At 44.3% G+C, this 13,330-nt stretch overlaps 1 protein-coding gene across 8 annotated transcripts; it reads right to left on the bottom strand.

Moving 5' to 3' along the window:
• Positions 1–862: 862 nt before the first annotated feature.
• On the bottom strand, positions 863–4,356 carry LOC103650455 (uncharacterized). Of its 8 annotated transcripts, none has more exons than XM_008676041.4 (5): positions 3,517–4,356; positions 2,375–2,451; positions 2,203–2,254; positions 1,927–2,140; positions 863–1,537 (listed from the first exon to the last, which is right to left on the bottom strand). In XM_008676041.4, exons 1-5 carry the CDS (start codon positions 3,887–3,889, stop codon positions 1,003–1,005), a joined length of 1,251 nt encoding a protein of 416 aa, XP_008674263.1. In that variant the 5' UTR covers positions 3,890–4,356; the 3' UTR covers positions 863–1,002. The 8 variants fall into 8 exon arrangements, with proteins under 8 accessions (XP_008674263.1, XP_008674260.1, XP_008674262.1 ...); XM_008676038.4 differs by having other exon boundaries at positions 863–1,564; positions 3,517–4,353; XM_008676040.3 differs by having other exon boundaries at positions 863–1,540; positions 3,517–4,352.
• Between the last annotated feature and the right edge of the window lie 8,974 nt (positions 4,357–13,330).

The following is a 13,330-nucleotide window of genomic DNA, read 5'->3' as shown; positions in this document are numbered from 1 at the left end:
GTGTGCACGAGAACGCGGAACTTCCACGAAGCAGTTTTTTTTTTTTTTGCGCAAACGCGAAACTTCCGTGCCTACCCAAGGATTTCTATAGTGTTTTCTTGACTTGTTTTTGTTTCCCCTTACTATTTGGGTTTTCTTAGCGCTATCTCTAGGTCTCGTAGTCTCGTCATAGCTACCGGGACTTGAGTATGCTAGAGAAGAGAAGTTTTAGTAAAGTTTGGAATATTGACTAGTTTTTTTTAATTAGAATTTAAATTGGCTCGTAGCCTTCTATTTTGGTATCCGTTTTGTTCGTTGACAGTAAAACTCGAGCATCGATCAAGTAGAGATGGCAATAGGGACCCGATCCCCGATTTCCCGTCGGGAATTCCTCTATTAGGGGATGGAGATGGGGAAGATTCTCCCCCGACGGGGATGGAGAAGCATTCATCATCCCCATTCCCCGCGGGGACTCGTTAAACTTACATGCGGCAATGTTTTCATTTAATAGTAATGATAAAAATAAAGAATTACCTTGTTAAGAGATCACCCGTTGTACAAATATATTGATTTTAATGCGCACATAATGATTTTTACATCTAACAATATGTATAAGTGACAATGTTTTACATGAATAACAAATGAAGTACGATTTAATTATAATTTAAGCGGAGATGGAGATTCTGACGGGGATTGGGAAGAAATGTCTCCCGCAAGCGTTCGTGGGATCCCCGCGGGAAATTTTTTCGTCGCGGAGACAGGTTTGGGAGTAAAACCCGACGGGAAATTCCCTGTTGCCATCCCTAGGATCAAGCCACTCTCACGCAATGGTCGTCCTTGTAAAAACAGGACATGCCCGCTTACTCCCATTTAAAAAAAATGATTTTCGAAGGAGAAACTAAAAAGTGAAGGAATACGTAGGACAGTCTTAGTTGTCTGGGGCTTTGTGGCTAACTGTTGTCTTGATTAGAGTCTGATTAAGAAGCAACAGATTAAAGCAACACCACTGCATCGTCTGTCGTTTCACAAGCACCTGAGCAGAGTTAGCTCTTTGGCCGCCGACGGCGGGGAGGGCTCGAAGTCGAACTCGAACTCGCCGCCGCACTGCTGATCCATCTGCCAGCCCTGGCGGCCCAGGCTCATCTCCAGGCTCGGTGGCGTCGCAGGCGGCAGTCCAAGCACCCTGACGCTCATCACGCCGCTACAGTGCTGCTGATTGAGCCACTCCGAGCTGGAGACCGTGCCGCTCGTGTTGTTCGGCGACGGCCGCCGTTGTTGGAAGCCGCCGCCGCTTCCTGCGTGGTCGTCGCGAGCCTCGTCCTCCACGAGACGATGGGCCGCGATGGCGTCGTCCCCGTGATGACGGTCGACGCGCTCATCTCCTACCTTGAGTCCCTGCAGCTTGGTCACTCCTTCGCTGCAGCTCCGCTGATGCTGGACCTGCCGTCCGACGACCCAAGCACAAGCGGCTGCGGCGGCGGCGGCGTCGTCTCGACGACGATCCACCGCCGGCGCCGGTTGCTGCTGCTGCTCCCGTCCGCCTGGAGACTGTGGCGTCCTGCTGCACGTGCACAGACAGACCAACCTACCTCGCTGATGAGTATAGTTTAATTAATCAGACGTGAGCATGGTAAACAGCATGTATACTTCGTACAAAAAGGGGTATCTAGCTAGCTAGGTGGTACCGGCCGGCCGGTACCGGCCGGCCGGCCGGGGGACAAGAGCATCTGAACTCTGATGAACACATCCATACGTCCATCGACGACGGATGGATCATGCTGCATGCGCTGCCAGTGCCAACTGCCAAGTGGCTTGTCAATGCTCGCCACTACGAGCGAGCTAGCAGACCGAGCTAGACGACGCACCTCAGCACAGGCTTTCACAGATTTAACACCTAAGCTACTACTTAGTATCTGAAAAGAAATCAATGCGGCAGTGCGTGCAAACCTATCAGTATGGTTGTTGTTGAAGGCAGCAGGGACGGTGTTGTTGACGACGACTGAGTTGTTGCTGTTGCTGTTGCTGTTGGAAACGTCGTCAACAAAGCCAGCATCCCCTTCACCGACACCGGTTGTGAGAAGGACGACCATGTCTCTGGCATGCCCATGGCCTGCAACTGCAACACACATGCATGACCTTGAATCCTCAGACCATGCACAGGCTGCTGCAGTGAGCTAGCATTATGATCTAGGCAATATGTTGTGTTAAGAATCCATCCTTTACCTGCTACACATGGTCTGTCTGCGCCCTGCTGCTTCACTGTTCTGTACATCTGCTGGAGAGAAAGAAACATATATAAGAATAATGGCGCCATGTTTGTTCTTCGTTGCGTGTGTGTGTGTGTAATGGAGCTAAACAGTAGCAGCAAGAAGGAGAGAAGCTAGTGTAGCCTTGCCTGCAGGTGGCTCTTCACATGTGCCAGTGTAAGATCCTTCACGTTCATCAGCTCCAGCACCGACTTTGGTGTTGCTCCTACAAGATCGATGCAGCAAGAAAAAAATAACAAATCAAAGGAAGTTTCAGAATAATCAACAAGAATATGCACATGCATGCAGGGAAGGAAAATCCCCCCCCCCCCCCCAACGAACTCCTTAGACATATATAGATGTAGCTAGAAAAAAATGCATGATGCTTAAACTATCTTTAGTGCTAGTTGGAGAACTACATTTTCCCGAATGATTTCTATTTTCCTAAAGAAAAATGAACTACTTTTCTTTACGAGGCGTTTGAATTCTTTCATTTTAGAGAAATTAGAATTCATTCAAATAAAGTAACACATTTAGCTCGGAATTTGACATTCCGCCATTTTACAAAGTTTAGATATAAGCTTATCTCGAATTCATGAGGTGAGGTGGAGGATTGGAAATGATTTTATATCTTAGTAGAATTTGTTTCTACTCTGTAACTTACATGATGTTCTTCGTCTCACTCCTCTATAGTAAAAATATAGCACATAAATATCTCCGACATCTTGTTAATAATAGTATATAAATATATTTTGTATAAATCCAAATTAGCTTAATTGATATATGCCTAAATTACTGTTATTAGAATGAAATTCAATTTCAGTAATTCAAAGGGAACATTAGAAAAATGAAAATCCATTAAAAAAATATGGTTTCCAAACTAGTCCTTAATATTTTTTTAGCATTCTTCCGATTATACTCCTTCGCAAGACGGCAGGAGGCACGGTACTGTGACAGTTTTGGGTTTAAAAAAAAGGCGTCTTGAAGAACCGTAAAAAGAGTCAGTTCCCAGTCAATCGTCACCCCATAATTCTCACTTTCCCAGTAGTAAAAATACACAGTTATAATAAAATTATATATTAGTTAACCTTCCTCGCGAAAGGAAAGCATATGAACTTTTTTTCTAATTGCAATCAGGCCGGAGAACTTTGAAAGGAAGAACACCGATCGATAGGAGGAACTCGGTCCAAGAGAATTAACAGCAAAAAGGCAAGATCAACGACAACGACAATGCCCTGAAAGAATAATTCGTGGTACGTATTAACTAATTGGTCGTCTGAATTTGACATACTCTCGTGGCCGCCAAGGAGCTCGACGGCGTGCACGAAGTGCGCGTGCAGCGCGGTGGTCCACCGCATCCGCGGCGCCCTGGAACTTCTCCTCCCGCCGGCGCCGGCGGCGGCGCTGCCCGACGTGCCCCTCTTGAACCCGTGGCCCGCCGTCTGGCTTGGCTGGTGCAGCTGGCGCCGCTGCACCTGGAGGTTGTTGTACTCCCGCATCGCCGCCGCGTCGTCCGCCTTCTTCGTCGCGGCCGCCGCCTCCGCCGCCGTGTCGTCGTCGAGTTCCAACCCCAGCAGCAGCCTCGGCTCCGGTGGCGACGGAGGGCTGATGTGGAGGGAGAGATCAGGAGCTGCTGTCATCGTCGTGGTCGTCGTCGTGATCATGGTAGCGGTTGGGGTTTGTTGCAACGTCGACGACGGTGTGCTAGAGCTGAGCTTCTTGGTTGTTCAAAGCCGAGGAGGAAGAGGAAAGCTTGCAGAAGAGTAAGCCACAGAGGTAGCAATGGCCGGCTGCGGTCGACTCGAGTGATCAGGTCATGAGTGGCATATCATTCTTGTATGGGTGTTTGGGTTTGAGCGTGTGATGGATGATGAGAGAAAGGAGAAGAGGGGGGAATGGAGATGGTGTACACTGTACTGTCTGTACAGCTAGTACGTACTGTAGTGAGCTAGCTGCTAGTAGCTAGAGTCTAGAGAGAGAAGATGATGCTGTCCTAGTAGCTACTACGACTACGAGTACTGTAAAGGCTGAGGGGATGGTGATAGTTAGAGAGAGAATATCGAGAAGAAGATGAGATTGGCAGTGTCCCAGCAGTTCAGATATTCCCTCAAAGAAGAATAAATAATATATATGCGTAAGTTGCAAAACGCCTAGAGATCGATAGAAAACGAGAGAAATGCATAAATAATGCGATCATGACCAAAATAAATATATAAATACGAGGAATGTATAGAGATAGGAAATCTAGGTAAAGATGACAGAGGAATAAATAATGCCTAGAGAGAGAGTATGTGTGTGTGGGTATTGGGTAGTAGGAATGTAGGACAGAGGGCTCCATCAGCAGGTTGCATGAAATGGAAAAAGAGGAGACAGAGAGCGACTGAGAGTGTGACATGGTCTAACGGATTTGACTGTGAGTGTCATGCATCTCACTGCGCAGCGTGCATGCAGTATCAAAAAGATGAAACGGTAGTGTATTCGTGTCGGTCAATTTACCTTAAGTCTGATCAAGTTTACAGTAAATAGTAGTATATATTGCGTATATCTCTAATAAATCTATGATAAAAAAATGTATTCTATAGCTAATGTGATGGTACTTATTTTGTAATTACGAATGTCTATACTTTTTAATGTAAATTTAGTGAAAGCCTAAACAGATTAACTTCTTTGACTCTTTCACACGATCACATCGACACACTTCTCCATTTGACAAATTCCATGGCCCATCTAATTCACTCTGCATGAAGAACCACAGCTCGACCATTCTCCCTCCCAAATCCCTCTATTTGTAGTTTCTATTCACATTTAAATACCCCCTTAACTATTCTTTCCTCGTATTTCATCTCCTCTCCAGCCATTCCCGTATCCAGCTCCCCTTTACTCTTTAACGGAGCTATTTAACTTTTTATATTATTTTTGGAGTTTTAAAAAATAACACCATACTTATATATAGTACTATAATACATACTGGTATCAGGTAACTAAACTTGAAATGGTTATTGGAAAGGGGAAGTTGGTTCTCTCCCTTCGGTGGGGAAAATTACCTGCCCCCTTGCATGCGGTGAGCAAAATACCGGAACCGAGTTCTTTGCCGAGTGCCTGTGTCACTCGGCAAAGCCTCGATAGCACTCGGCAAAGGCTTTGTCGGGTGTAGTACTCGGCAAAGAGGGCTCGGTGTAGTACTCGGCAAAGGTGTCTCTTTGCCGAGTGCCAGCTGGAACTTGGCAAAGAAAAGTCATCGCGACAGCGCCAAGCGATGGTGACAGAGCCTTTAGTGTCAAGCCAGCAGACACTCGACAAAGGGAGCTCCAGTAGGCCCCCACACCAGATTTTGTGTCGAGTGTGTGGGCTGGGCCCCGGCAAAGAAGGCACATTTGCCGAGTGCCAGGCTAATAGGCACTCGACAATGGGAGCTCTAGTGGGCCCCCATGCCAGATTCTGTGTCGAGTGTGTGGGCTAGCCCTCGGCAAAGAAGGCACCTTTGCTGAGTGCTTGCTGGTTTGGCACTTGGCAAATAAGGAGCCTTTATTGAGTGCCTACTGGTCCATGAAAGGAAAATGTGCCCTTGGACCATTTCTATAATGTTTTAGTGATTAAGTGTCCAACATATAGTGAATGAGATATTGTGTGCCAAACAAGCAAAAAGGTGCAAATCATGTAACGAGATACGTTTCTAGACTTAGTACATTGTTTTGAGTACTAACATATTTTGTCTAAGTGCTAGAAACAGACAAAAGAAGAAAAGAAAAGAGATGCAAAGGACTTGGCTTGGTACAACCAAATTACAGCTCGGCTTGGCACACCGGACTGTCCGGTGGTGCACCGGACAGTGTCCGGTGCACCAGGTCAGCCTCCGGTGAACAGGCCAATCTCGGGAAAAATCGGCGGCGTATGACTATAATTCATCGGACTGTCCGGTGGTGCACCGGACTGTCCGGTGAGCCAACGGCCACCAGCGCAACAATCAACCGCGCAATCCGCGGGCGACACGTGGCCCACGCCAACGGTCGGCAGGGGCACCAGACATGCTACAGTGACTGTCCGGTGGTGCACCGGAATGTCCGGTGCACCACCCAACAGAAGGCAACTTTGGCCTTCCTTGTTGGCCTCCAACGGCTCCTAGCTGCATTGGAGCTATAAAAGGGACCCCTAGGCGGATGGAGGAGTCACCCAAGCACACTCGAAGCATTCCAAGACTTCTAGTCCTCACTTTCACGCAATCGTTCATCGTTCTTGAGATTGGAGCACTTTTCGAGTTGTAAACTCCCCGCGCGTGTTTTGTGTGCTCATTTTCTCACTTGTGTGCGTGTTTGCGGTGTGGATTTAATTCTAGTGTGCGTTGCTCTTCCCAACCTTACTCTGTGCTTTCTTTGTGATCAATCTTGTAAGGGTGAGAGGCTCCAACTTGTGGAGATTCCTCGCAAACGGGAAGAAAACTATAAGGAAGAATACCGTGGTATTCAAGTTGATCGTATGATCACTTGAAAGGGGTTGAGTGCAACGCTCGTCCATTGGGACGCCACAATGTGGAGGTAGGCAAGTGTTATACTTGGCCGAACCACGGGATAAACCACTGTGTCTCTTGTTGTCTTTCTCTGTGATTATTGTGATTCGCAAGAGCTCGCTCTATAGCCACTTGGTTCTATTGCACTCACATATTTATAACCAAACTTGTGGCTATTTAGTGTTGAATTTTACAGGATCACCTATTCACCCCCCTCTAGGTGCTCTCAATTGGTATCAGAGCCGTTCTCTTCACGTAAGGGACTAATCGCCCGAAGAGATGGATCCTAAGGGAAAGGGGATGGTGGTCAACGATAAGGAGAAGGAGTCCATCTTCAACGAGACAAGAGATGACAAGCCAACTGACTTTGGCTCGAGTCACAAGAAGAAGGACGGGAAGAAGAAGAGGCGCATCAAGAAGATCGTCTACTACGACAGCGACAAATCTTCTTCTTCACCAAGAGACGACGACGACGAGAAAAAGAAACCGGTTAATTCAAATTTTTCATTTGATTATTCTCGTATTCCTTTCAATTCCAATGCTCATTTGCTTTCAATTCCTCTTGGTAAACCTCCACACTTTGATGGAGAGGACTACTCTTTTTGGAGTCACAAAATGCATAGTCACTTATTTTCTCTCCATCCTAGTATTTGGGAGATAGTTGAAAATGGAATGCAATTTGATAGTACGGATAACCCTGTATTTATTAACGAGCAAATTCATAAAAATGCACAAGTTACCACTATTTTGCTAGCATCTTTGTGCAGGGATGAGTACAACAAGGTGAGCGGCTTGGACAACGCAAAGCAAATCTGGGACACCCTCAAAATATCACATGAGGGAAACGACGCCACCATGATCACCAAAATGGAGTTGGTGGAGGGCGAGCTGGGAAGATTCGCGATGATCAGGGGAGAGGAGCCAACACAAACGTACAACAGGCTCAAGACCCTGGTCAACAAGATTAGGAGCTATGGAAGCACAAGATGGACGGACCACGACGTCGTCCGACTTATGCTCAGGTCTTTTACTGTTAGTGACCCTCACCTTATGAACCTCATCCGTGAAAATCCCAGGTACACAAAGATGACGCCCGAGGAGATACTCGGAAAGTTTGTGAGCGGGCGCATGATGGTGAAAGAAGCCCGATATGTAGACGACGCGCTTAATTGTCGATTACCCATCTACGAGCCTCAACCCGTTGCTCTCAAAGCAACAAGCAGCAGGGAGGCGCTACCAAGCAAGGTGGCACAAGTTGAGGCGGCCGAGCTAAACGAAGATGAGATGGCTCTAATCATCAAGCGTTTCAAGACTGCGCTAAAAGGACACAAGGAGTATCCCAACAAGAGCAAAGCAAAGGGAAAGTGCTCCTGTTTTAAATGCGGTAAGATTGGTCATTTTATAGCACAATGCCCCGATAATGACAATGACCAGGAACAAGAAAAGCATGGGAAGAGGGAGAAGAAGAAGGCCTACAAGAAGGCAAAGAGCGAGGCTCACCTTGGCAAAGAATGGGATTCAGACTGCTCTTCTTCCGACTCCGACGACGAAGGACTTGCTGCCTCAGCCTTCAACAAGTCATCTCTCTTCCCCAACGAACGCCACACTTGCCTCATGGCAAAGGAGAAAAAGGTAAGTGTTCGAGAAACCCCTAAGTATACTACTTCAAGCGATGATGATTCTAGTGATGATGAAGTAGATTATACCGATTTATTTAAGGGTTTAGATAGAGCAAAAGTAGATAAAATTAATGAGTTGATTGATGCTCTAAATGAAAAATATATATTGCTAGAGAAGCAAGAGGACATTTTATATGAAGAACATGACAAATTTGTTAGTGTACAAAAGTCTCTTGTTTTAGAAACTAAAAGAAATGAAATGTTATCCTCTGAATTGTCTATGTGCCATGAATCAATCTCTAATTTAAAGATTTTAAATGATGATTTAAATGCTAAACTAGAGAAAGCTAATACTACTAGATCTTGTGTAGAACATGTAGTTATTTGCAATAGATGCAAGGATTTTGATATTAATGCTTATGATAAACATCTTGCGTCTATTACCAAATTGAATGATGAGGTGGCAAGTCTTAATGCTCAACTTAAAACTTGCAAGATTGATTTTGATAAGTTAAAATTTGCTAGGGATGCCTACACCGTTGGTAGACACCCCTCAATTAAGGATGGACTTGGCTTTCGAAAGGAAGCCAAGAACTTAACAAGCCAAAGGGCTCCCATTCCCAACAAGGAGAAAGGAAAGGCCCCTATGGCTAGTAGCATTCAAAGAAATCATGCTTTTATTTATGATAGAAAATATTCTAGGAATGCGCATTATAATAGGAGTTATGTTGATTATAATGATTCACATGCTATGCTTGCCTCTAGCTCTACTTTTGTGCATGGTAAGCCTAGGAAAAGTAATGTTGTGCATCATGTGCCTAGGAGAGTATGTAATGAACCTTCTACTATTTACCATGCTTGCAATACCTCTTTTGCTATCTTTTCTAAGAAGGAAAAAATAGTTGCTAGGAAGTTGGGATCCAAATGCAAGGGAGATAAGACTTGTATTTGGGTTCCAAAGGCTATTGTGACTAACATTGTAGGACCCAACAAGAGTTGGGTACCTAAAACCCAAGTGTAAATTGCCTTGCAGGTTTATGCATCCGGGGGCTCAAGCTGGATTATCGACAGCGGATGCACAAACCACATGACGAGAGAGAAGAAGATGTTCACCTCTGTAGGAAACGGGTGACGCCTAAGAGGGGGGGTGAATTAGGACTTCTAAAACTTTTACTAAACTAGGCCACAATTAAATCCCTAGAGCAAAACCTATGCAAATAGTTAAACTAGAATGTGCAAATTAGGTTTTGTCTAAGTGTTGCTATCTCTACCGCAATGGCTATGTTTCAATCTACACTAAATAATTATGACTACAAGATTGAAACTTAAATGCTTAATATAAATGCGGAAACTTAAAGAGCAGAGTAGAGAAGCAAACTCTCGTGGATGACGCTGGTATTTTTACCGAGGTATCCAGAACCGCGCAAGGTCCCGACTAATCCTCATTGGTGCCCCTACGCAAAGGGAAGCCCACGCGAGGGCCAAGCACCTCGGTCGAGTAACTCCGTAGAGAGCCGCGGGCCTTATCCACGCGCAAGTGGTGCTCCGCTTCCGGCTCCTCTCGGACGCTCCCCGCCGTCTCCACTATCGAGCTTCCGGCCGAAACGCCGCGGGCCTCGTTCCCTCCGGTACACGGTGGCGGCCGTGACACAAACCCGGTTGTCACGGTCTCGCAAGACAATCGCCCCACTAGGTACAATTACAACGGCTCACGCAAGAGCCGAGAGGTTGTGAGGTTTATCTAAACTCGCTCAACAATCTAGGGTTCACCTAGAGCAAGCTCTAAAGCGGTCTAACTAACCTAAGCACTTCGCAAAGCACCTACGCTAATCACCGAGTGATTATATTAAGCACTTGGGTGTAAAAGCACTTGGAAATGTCTACTATATGCCTTGGTATGTCTCTTGGGCTCCCACACCTTCAAATGGCCGGTTGGGTGAAGTATATATAGGCCCCAACTCAAATATAGCCGTTGGAAAGCAGTTCTGCAGCTTTCTGTGGCGCACCGGACAGGTGCACCGGACTGTCCGATGGTGCACCGGACATGCCACGTGTACTAGCCGTTAAAAGTAGCCGTTGGAGCTTCCGAAGTTGGCGCACCGGACATGGCGCACCGGACGGTCCGGTGTGCACCGGACAGCCCATGTCTGCTTGTCGTATTTTGGCCATAACTTTTAACTCCGAACTCCGATTTCGATGATCTTGTACTTTTTAGAAAGCTTATGAAATTCTCTACATCCCAGAGTTGAAGCCATATCAGTTTGAGTAAATTTGGCACACCGGACAGGCCAGTGTGCAACGGACATCCCATATGCTACTGCAGTTTTTCAGCAATTCCGACTTCGTATTGTGGGCATAACTTTTAGCTCCGAACTCCGATTTTCATAATCTTGGACTTTTTGAAAAGCTTATAAAATTGTATACATCTCAGAATTGAAGCCATGTCATTTTGAATAGATTTGATATTGTGAAACACTTCCAATTCAGTCAGCCCTTCCTCTCAACTTTATCAACTTCACTTTTGTTTTGTAGCTTTGTATCTCACTTCTACTTCTTGATGTGTTGGACTGTTAGCATGTATAAAGTGTCTTCAATATTACTTTGTAATATCTTCTATGAGTCTTATAATGTCTTCTTTGAGGTGTTGCATTCTCAGAGCCTCAGTCCAATCCACTTCGCATCCTGTGAACTACAACACACAAATACTTGGGAAATACATTAGTCCACAGGTTATGTTGATCATCAAACACCAAAACCTATTGAGCTAAATGGCCCGAGGTCATTTTCCTTACAATCTCCCCCTTTTTGGTGATTGATGACAACACAACCAAAGCAAGCAAATAATACAATTATTTGAATGATAATATGCAATCTACTTGCTAAGATGCATGTTTGTCCCCACAATGTGATATTATGGACTTAAGCCTCCCCCTAACTCCATAATTCACTTCCTTCCTATTTTTGGACCAAATAACCAAAACCACTTGAAAAACCATTTGTAGATATAAAATTTTAAATTAGTGGTGTTTGGTGTTTGATATAGTTTTCATTGCTTTGATCCCTAAACTTCTCCCCCTTTGGCATCAACCACCGAAAAGGAAGACATTAAAAGTATGTAGGAAGAAAAAAATGACCCTCAGATGATTACTCCCCCTAAATGAGTGTTCTCCTTTAGAAAGAATTTTCTCCCCCTTTAGAGACGAAGAAAAACTCCCCCTGACAGAGATCTTCTACTTAGGAAAAAGCATGTGAGAAATAGAGGTACAAAACATGATTTGAAAAGACTAACTTCCCTTATGCATATGTAACAGAATATGAGTTAACCACTTATGCATTTTTAGCAACATGGAAGTATATGATATGAAATATAGTCTAATCAAATATTGGAGAAGACATGTAAATGATACTAGATGTCGTCTCAAAAGATACCGATTGAAGTTCAATGGCGAGCTTGAGAGACATGAGAGTTCTTGGAGATTTTGCAGTGGAAGTTTGTTGTCATTCTCCGGGGACCTCGTTTTCCTTACAATGAGACTATCACATGAAATAGACTTGAAAAGGTGTTAGTCTCAAAGTATTAGATTATAGAGTAATCTCCCCCTGAAAGTGTGCATACAAGTTTTGAATACTTGCAGGAGACATGCACTTTGATTTGATATCAAGAGGGGCAAATTATCTATAATCCAAACTTTGGCACATATAAGTTAAATGATACCAATTGTAGGATATAATCTTTTGATGCATTAGTGTCATTTACTTAGGGATGTTAAATGAGCTGTGTGTCGTGCTTAATTAAACATTTTTAGCCATGTAGGTTTGCTTAATTGAAAGCAAGCAATCCTACCATGTGATTTACCTAGTATGCATAATTTTAAAACAAAAGTAAATACTAGACATGAAAGGTAAGCTAGATACAAGGTGAATAGATACGCATATCTAAAGATAAGAAATACAATAAATCTAGTTACCTTAGTCATGGGTGGGGAAATTTAGGTCCAAGATATTCACTAACCCACTTGGCAATAAACTTGATCCAATATGATGTATCCCATGATATACATCCCAACTTTGCCAAGTCTCCAAACTTCCCATTGACCTTCGGTCTACTCACTTCCCTTTCGGGATCCAAACCTTCTTGGTGCTTTTCATAGTTGAAATTATTTCCTTTGGCACCCAGATACGTTTGGCCCCCTTTCCTTTGTTGGCTTGCTTGTTGGCCTTGATTGCTATCACCTTTCCATTCTTTTTCTTTTTGATCAAGTATGGTGTAGCAGCCTTGTTGTCCACCTTTTTGATGTAGGTGTTGGAGATTTTGCTTGATGGCTTTTGCTTGAGCTTTTGCCTTTGTTTATCCCCGGTCATCGCCTTGCATTGGAAAGACTTATGGCCTTCCATGTGGCATAGCCTACATATCACAATTTCTCCCTCCATAGGCTTGTTCACTCCCGCAGTGGTGTTATCCTGTGGAGGTCGGATTTGTTTGGCTTTGCCTTTCTTGTCATACAAAGCCTTGCCAAGGCGAGCCACTTCTTGCCTTAATTGTTCATTTTCTTTTGCAACCTCGTCCGAACATGTTTCTACAACAATATTCTCAACACGAACTTGGTTGCAGGGGTTAGAATCATCAATTAAATCAAAACAAGAAGTAGAAGCATCTTTCTTAATAATTTTAGGTATTTCAACTAAAGATGCTGCTAGGGTGCTACCGATGTTTTCTAGCTTAGTAGTTAGCTCATTATTGTGTATGCTAAGAATTTCCATTTTCTCTAGCAAATTTTCAATAGCTTCTTGGGAGCTAGCTAACTTAGCCTTAAGTTTGTCATTCTTTTTAATAAGGTCATCATCAGTAGCAGTGGATGGAGCACTAGACTCTAATAGCTCAATTTTAGTTGACAGCTCACAATTTAGGTTTGCAAAAGTTTCAAATTTTTCTAGCAATCCTTTATAATCATTTTGGGAGCTAATCAACTTATTTTTCAAGG

This window comes from Zea mays, chromosome 3, assembly GCF_902167145.1.
Source record: "Zea mays cultivar B73 chromosome 3, Zm-B73-REFERENCE-NAM-5.0, whole genome shotgun sequence".
Taxonomy (NCBI): Eukaryota; Viridiplantae; Streptophyta; class Magnoliopsida; order Poales; family Poaceae; genus Zea; species Zea mays.
This window is presented reverse-complemented; position numbering and strand designations above follow the sequence as displayed.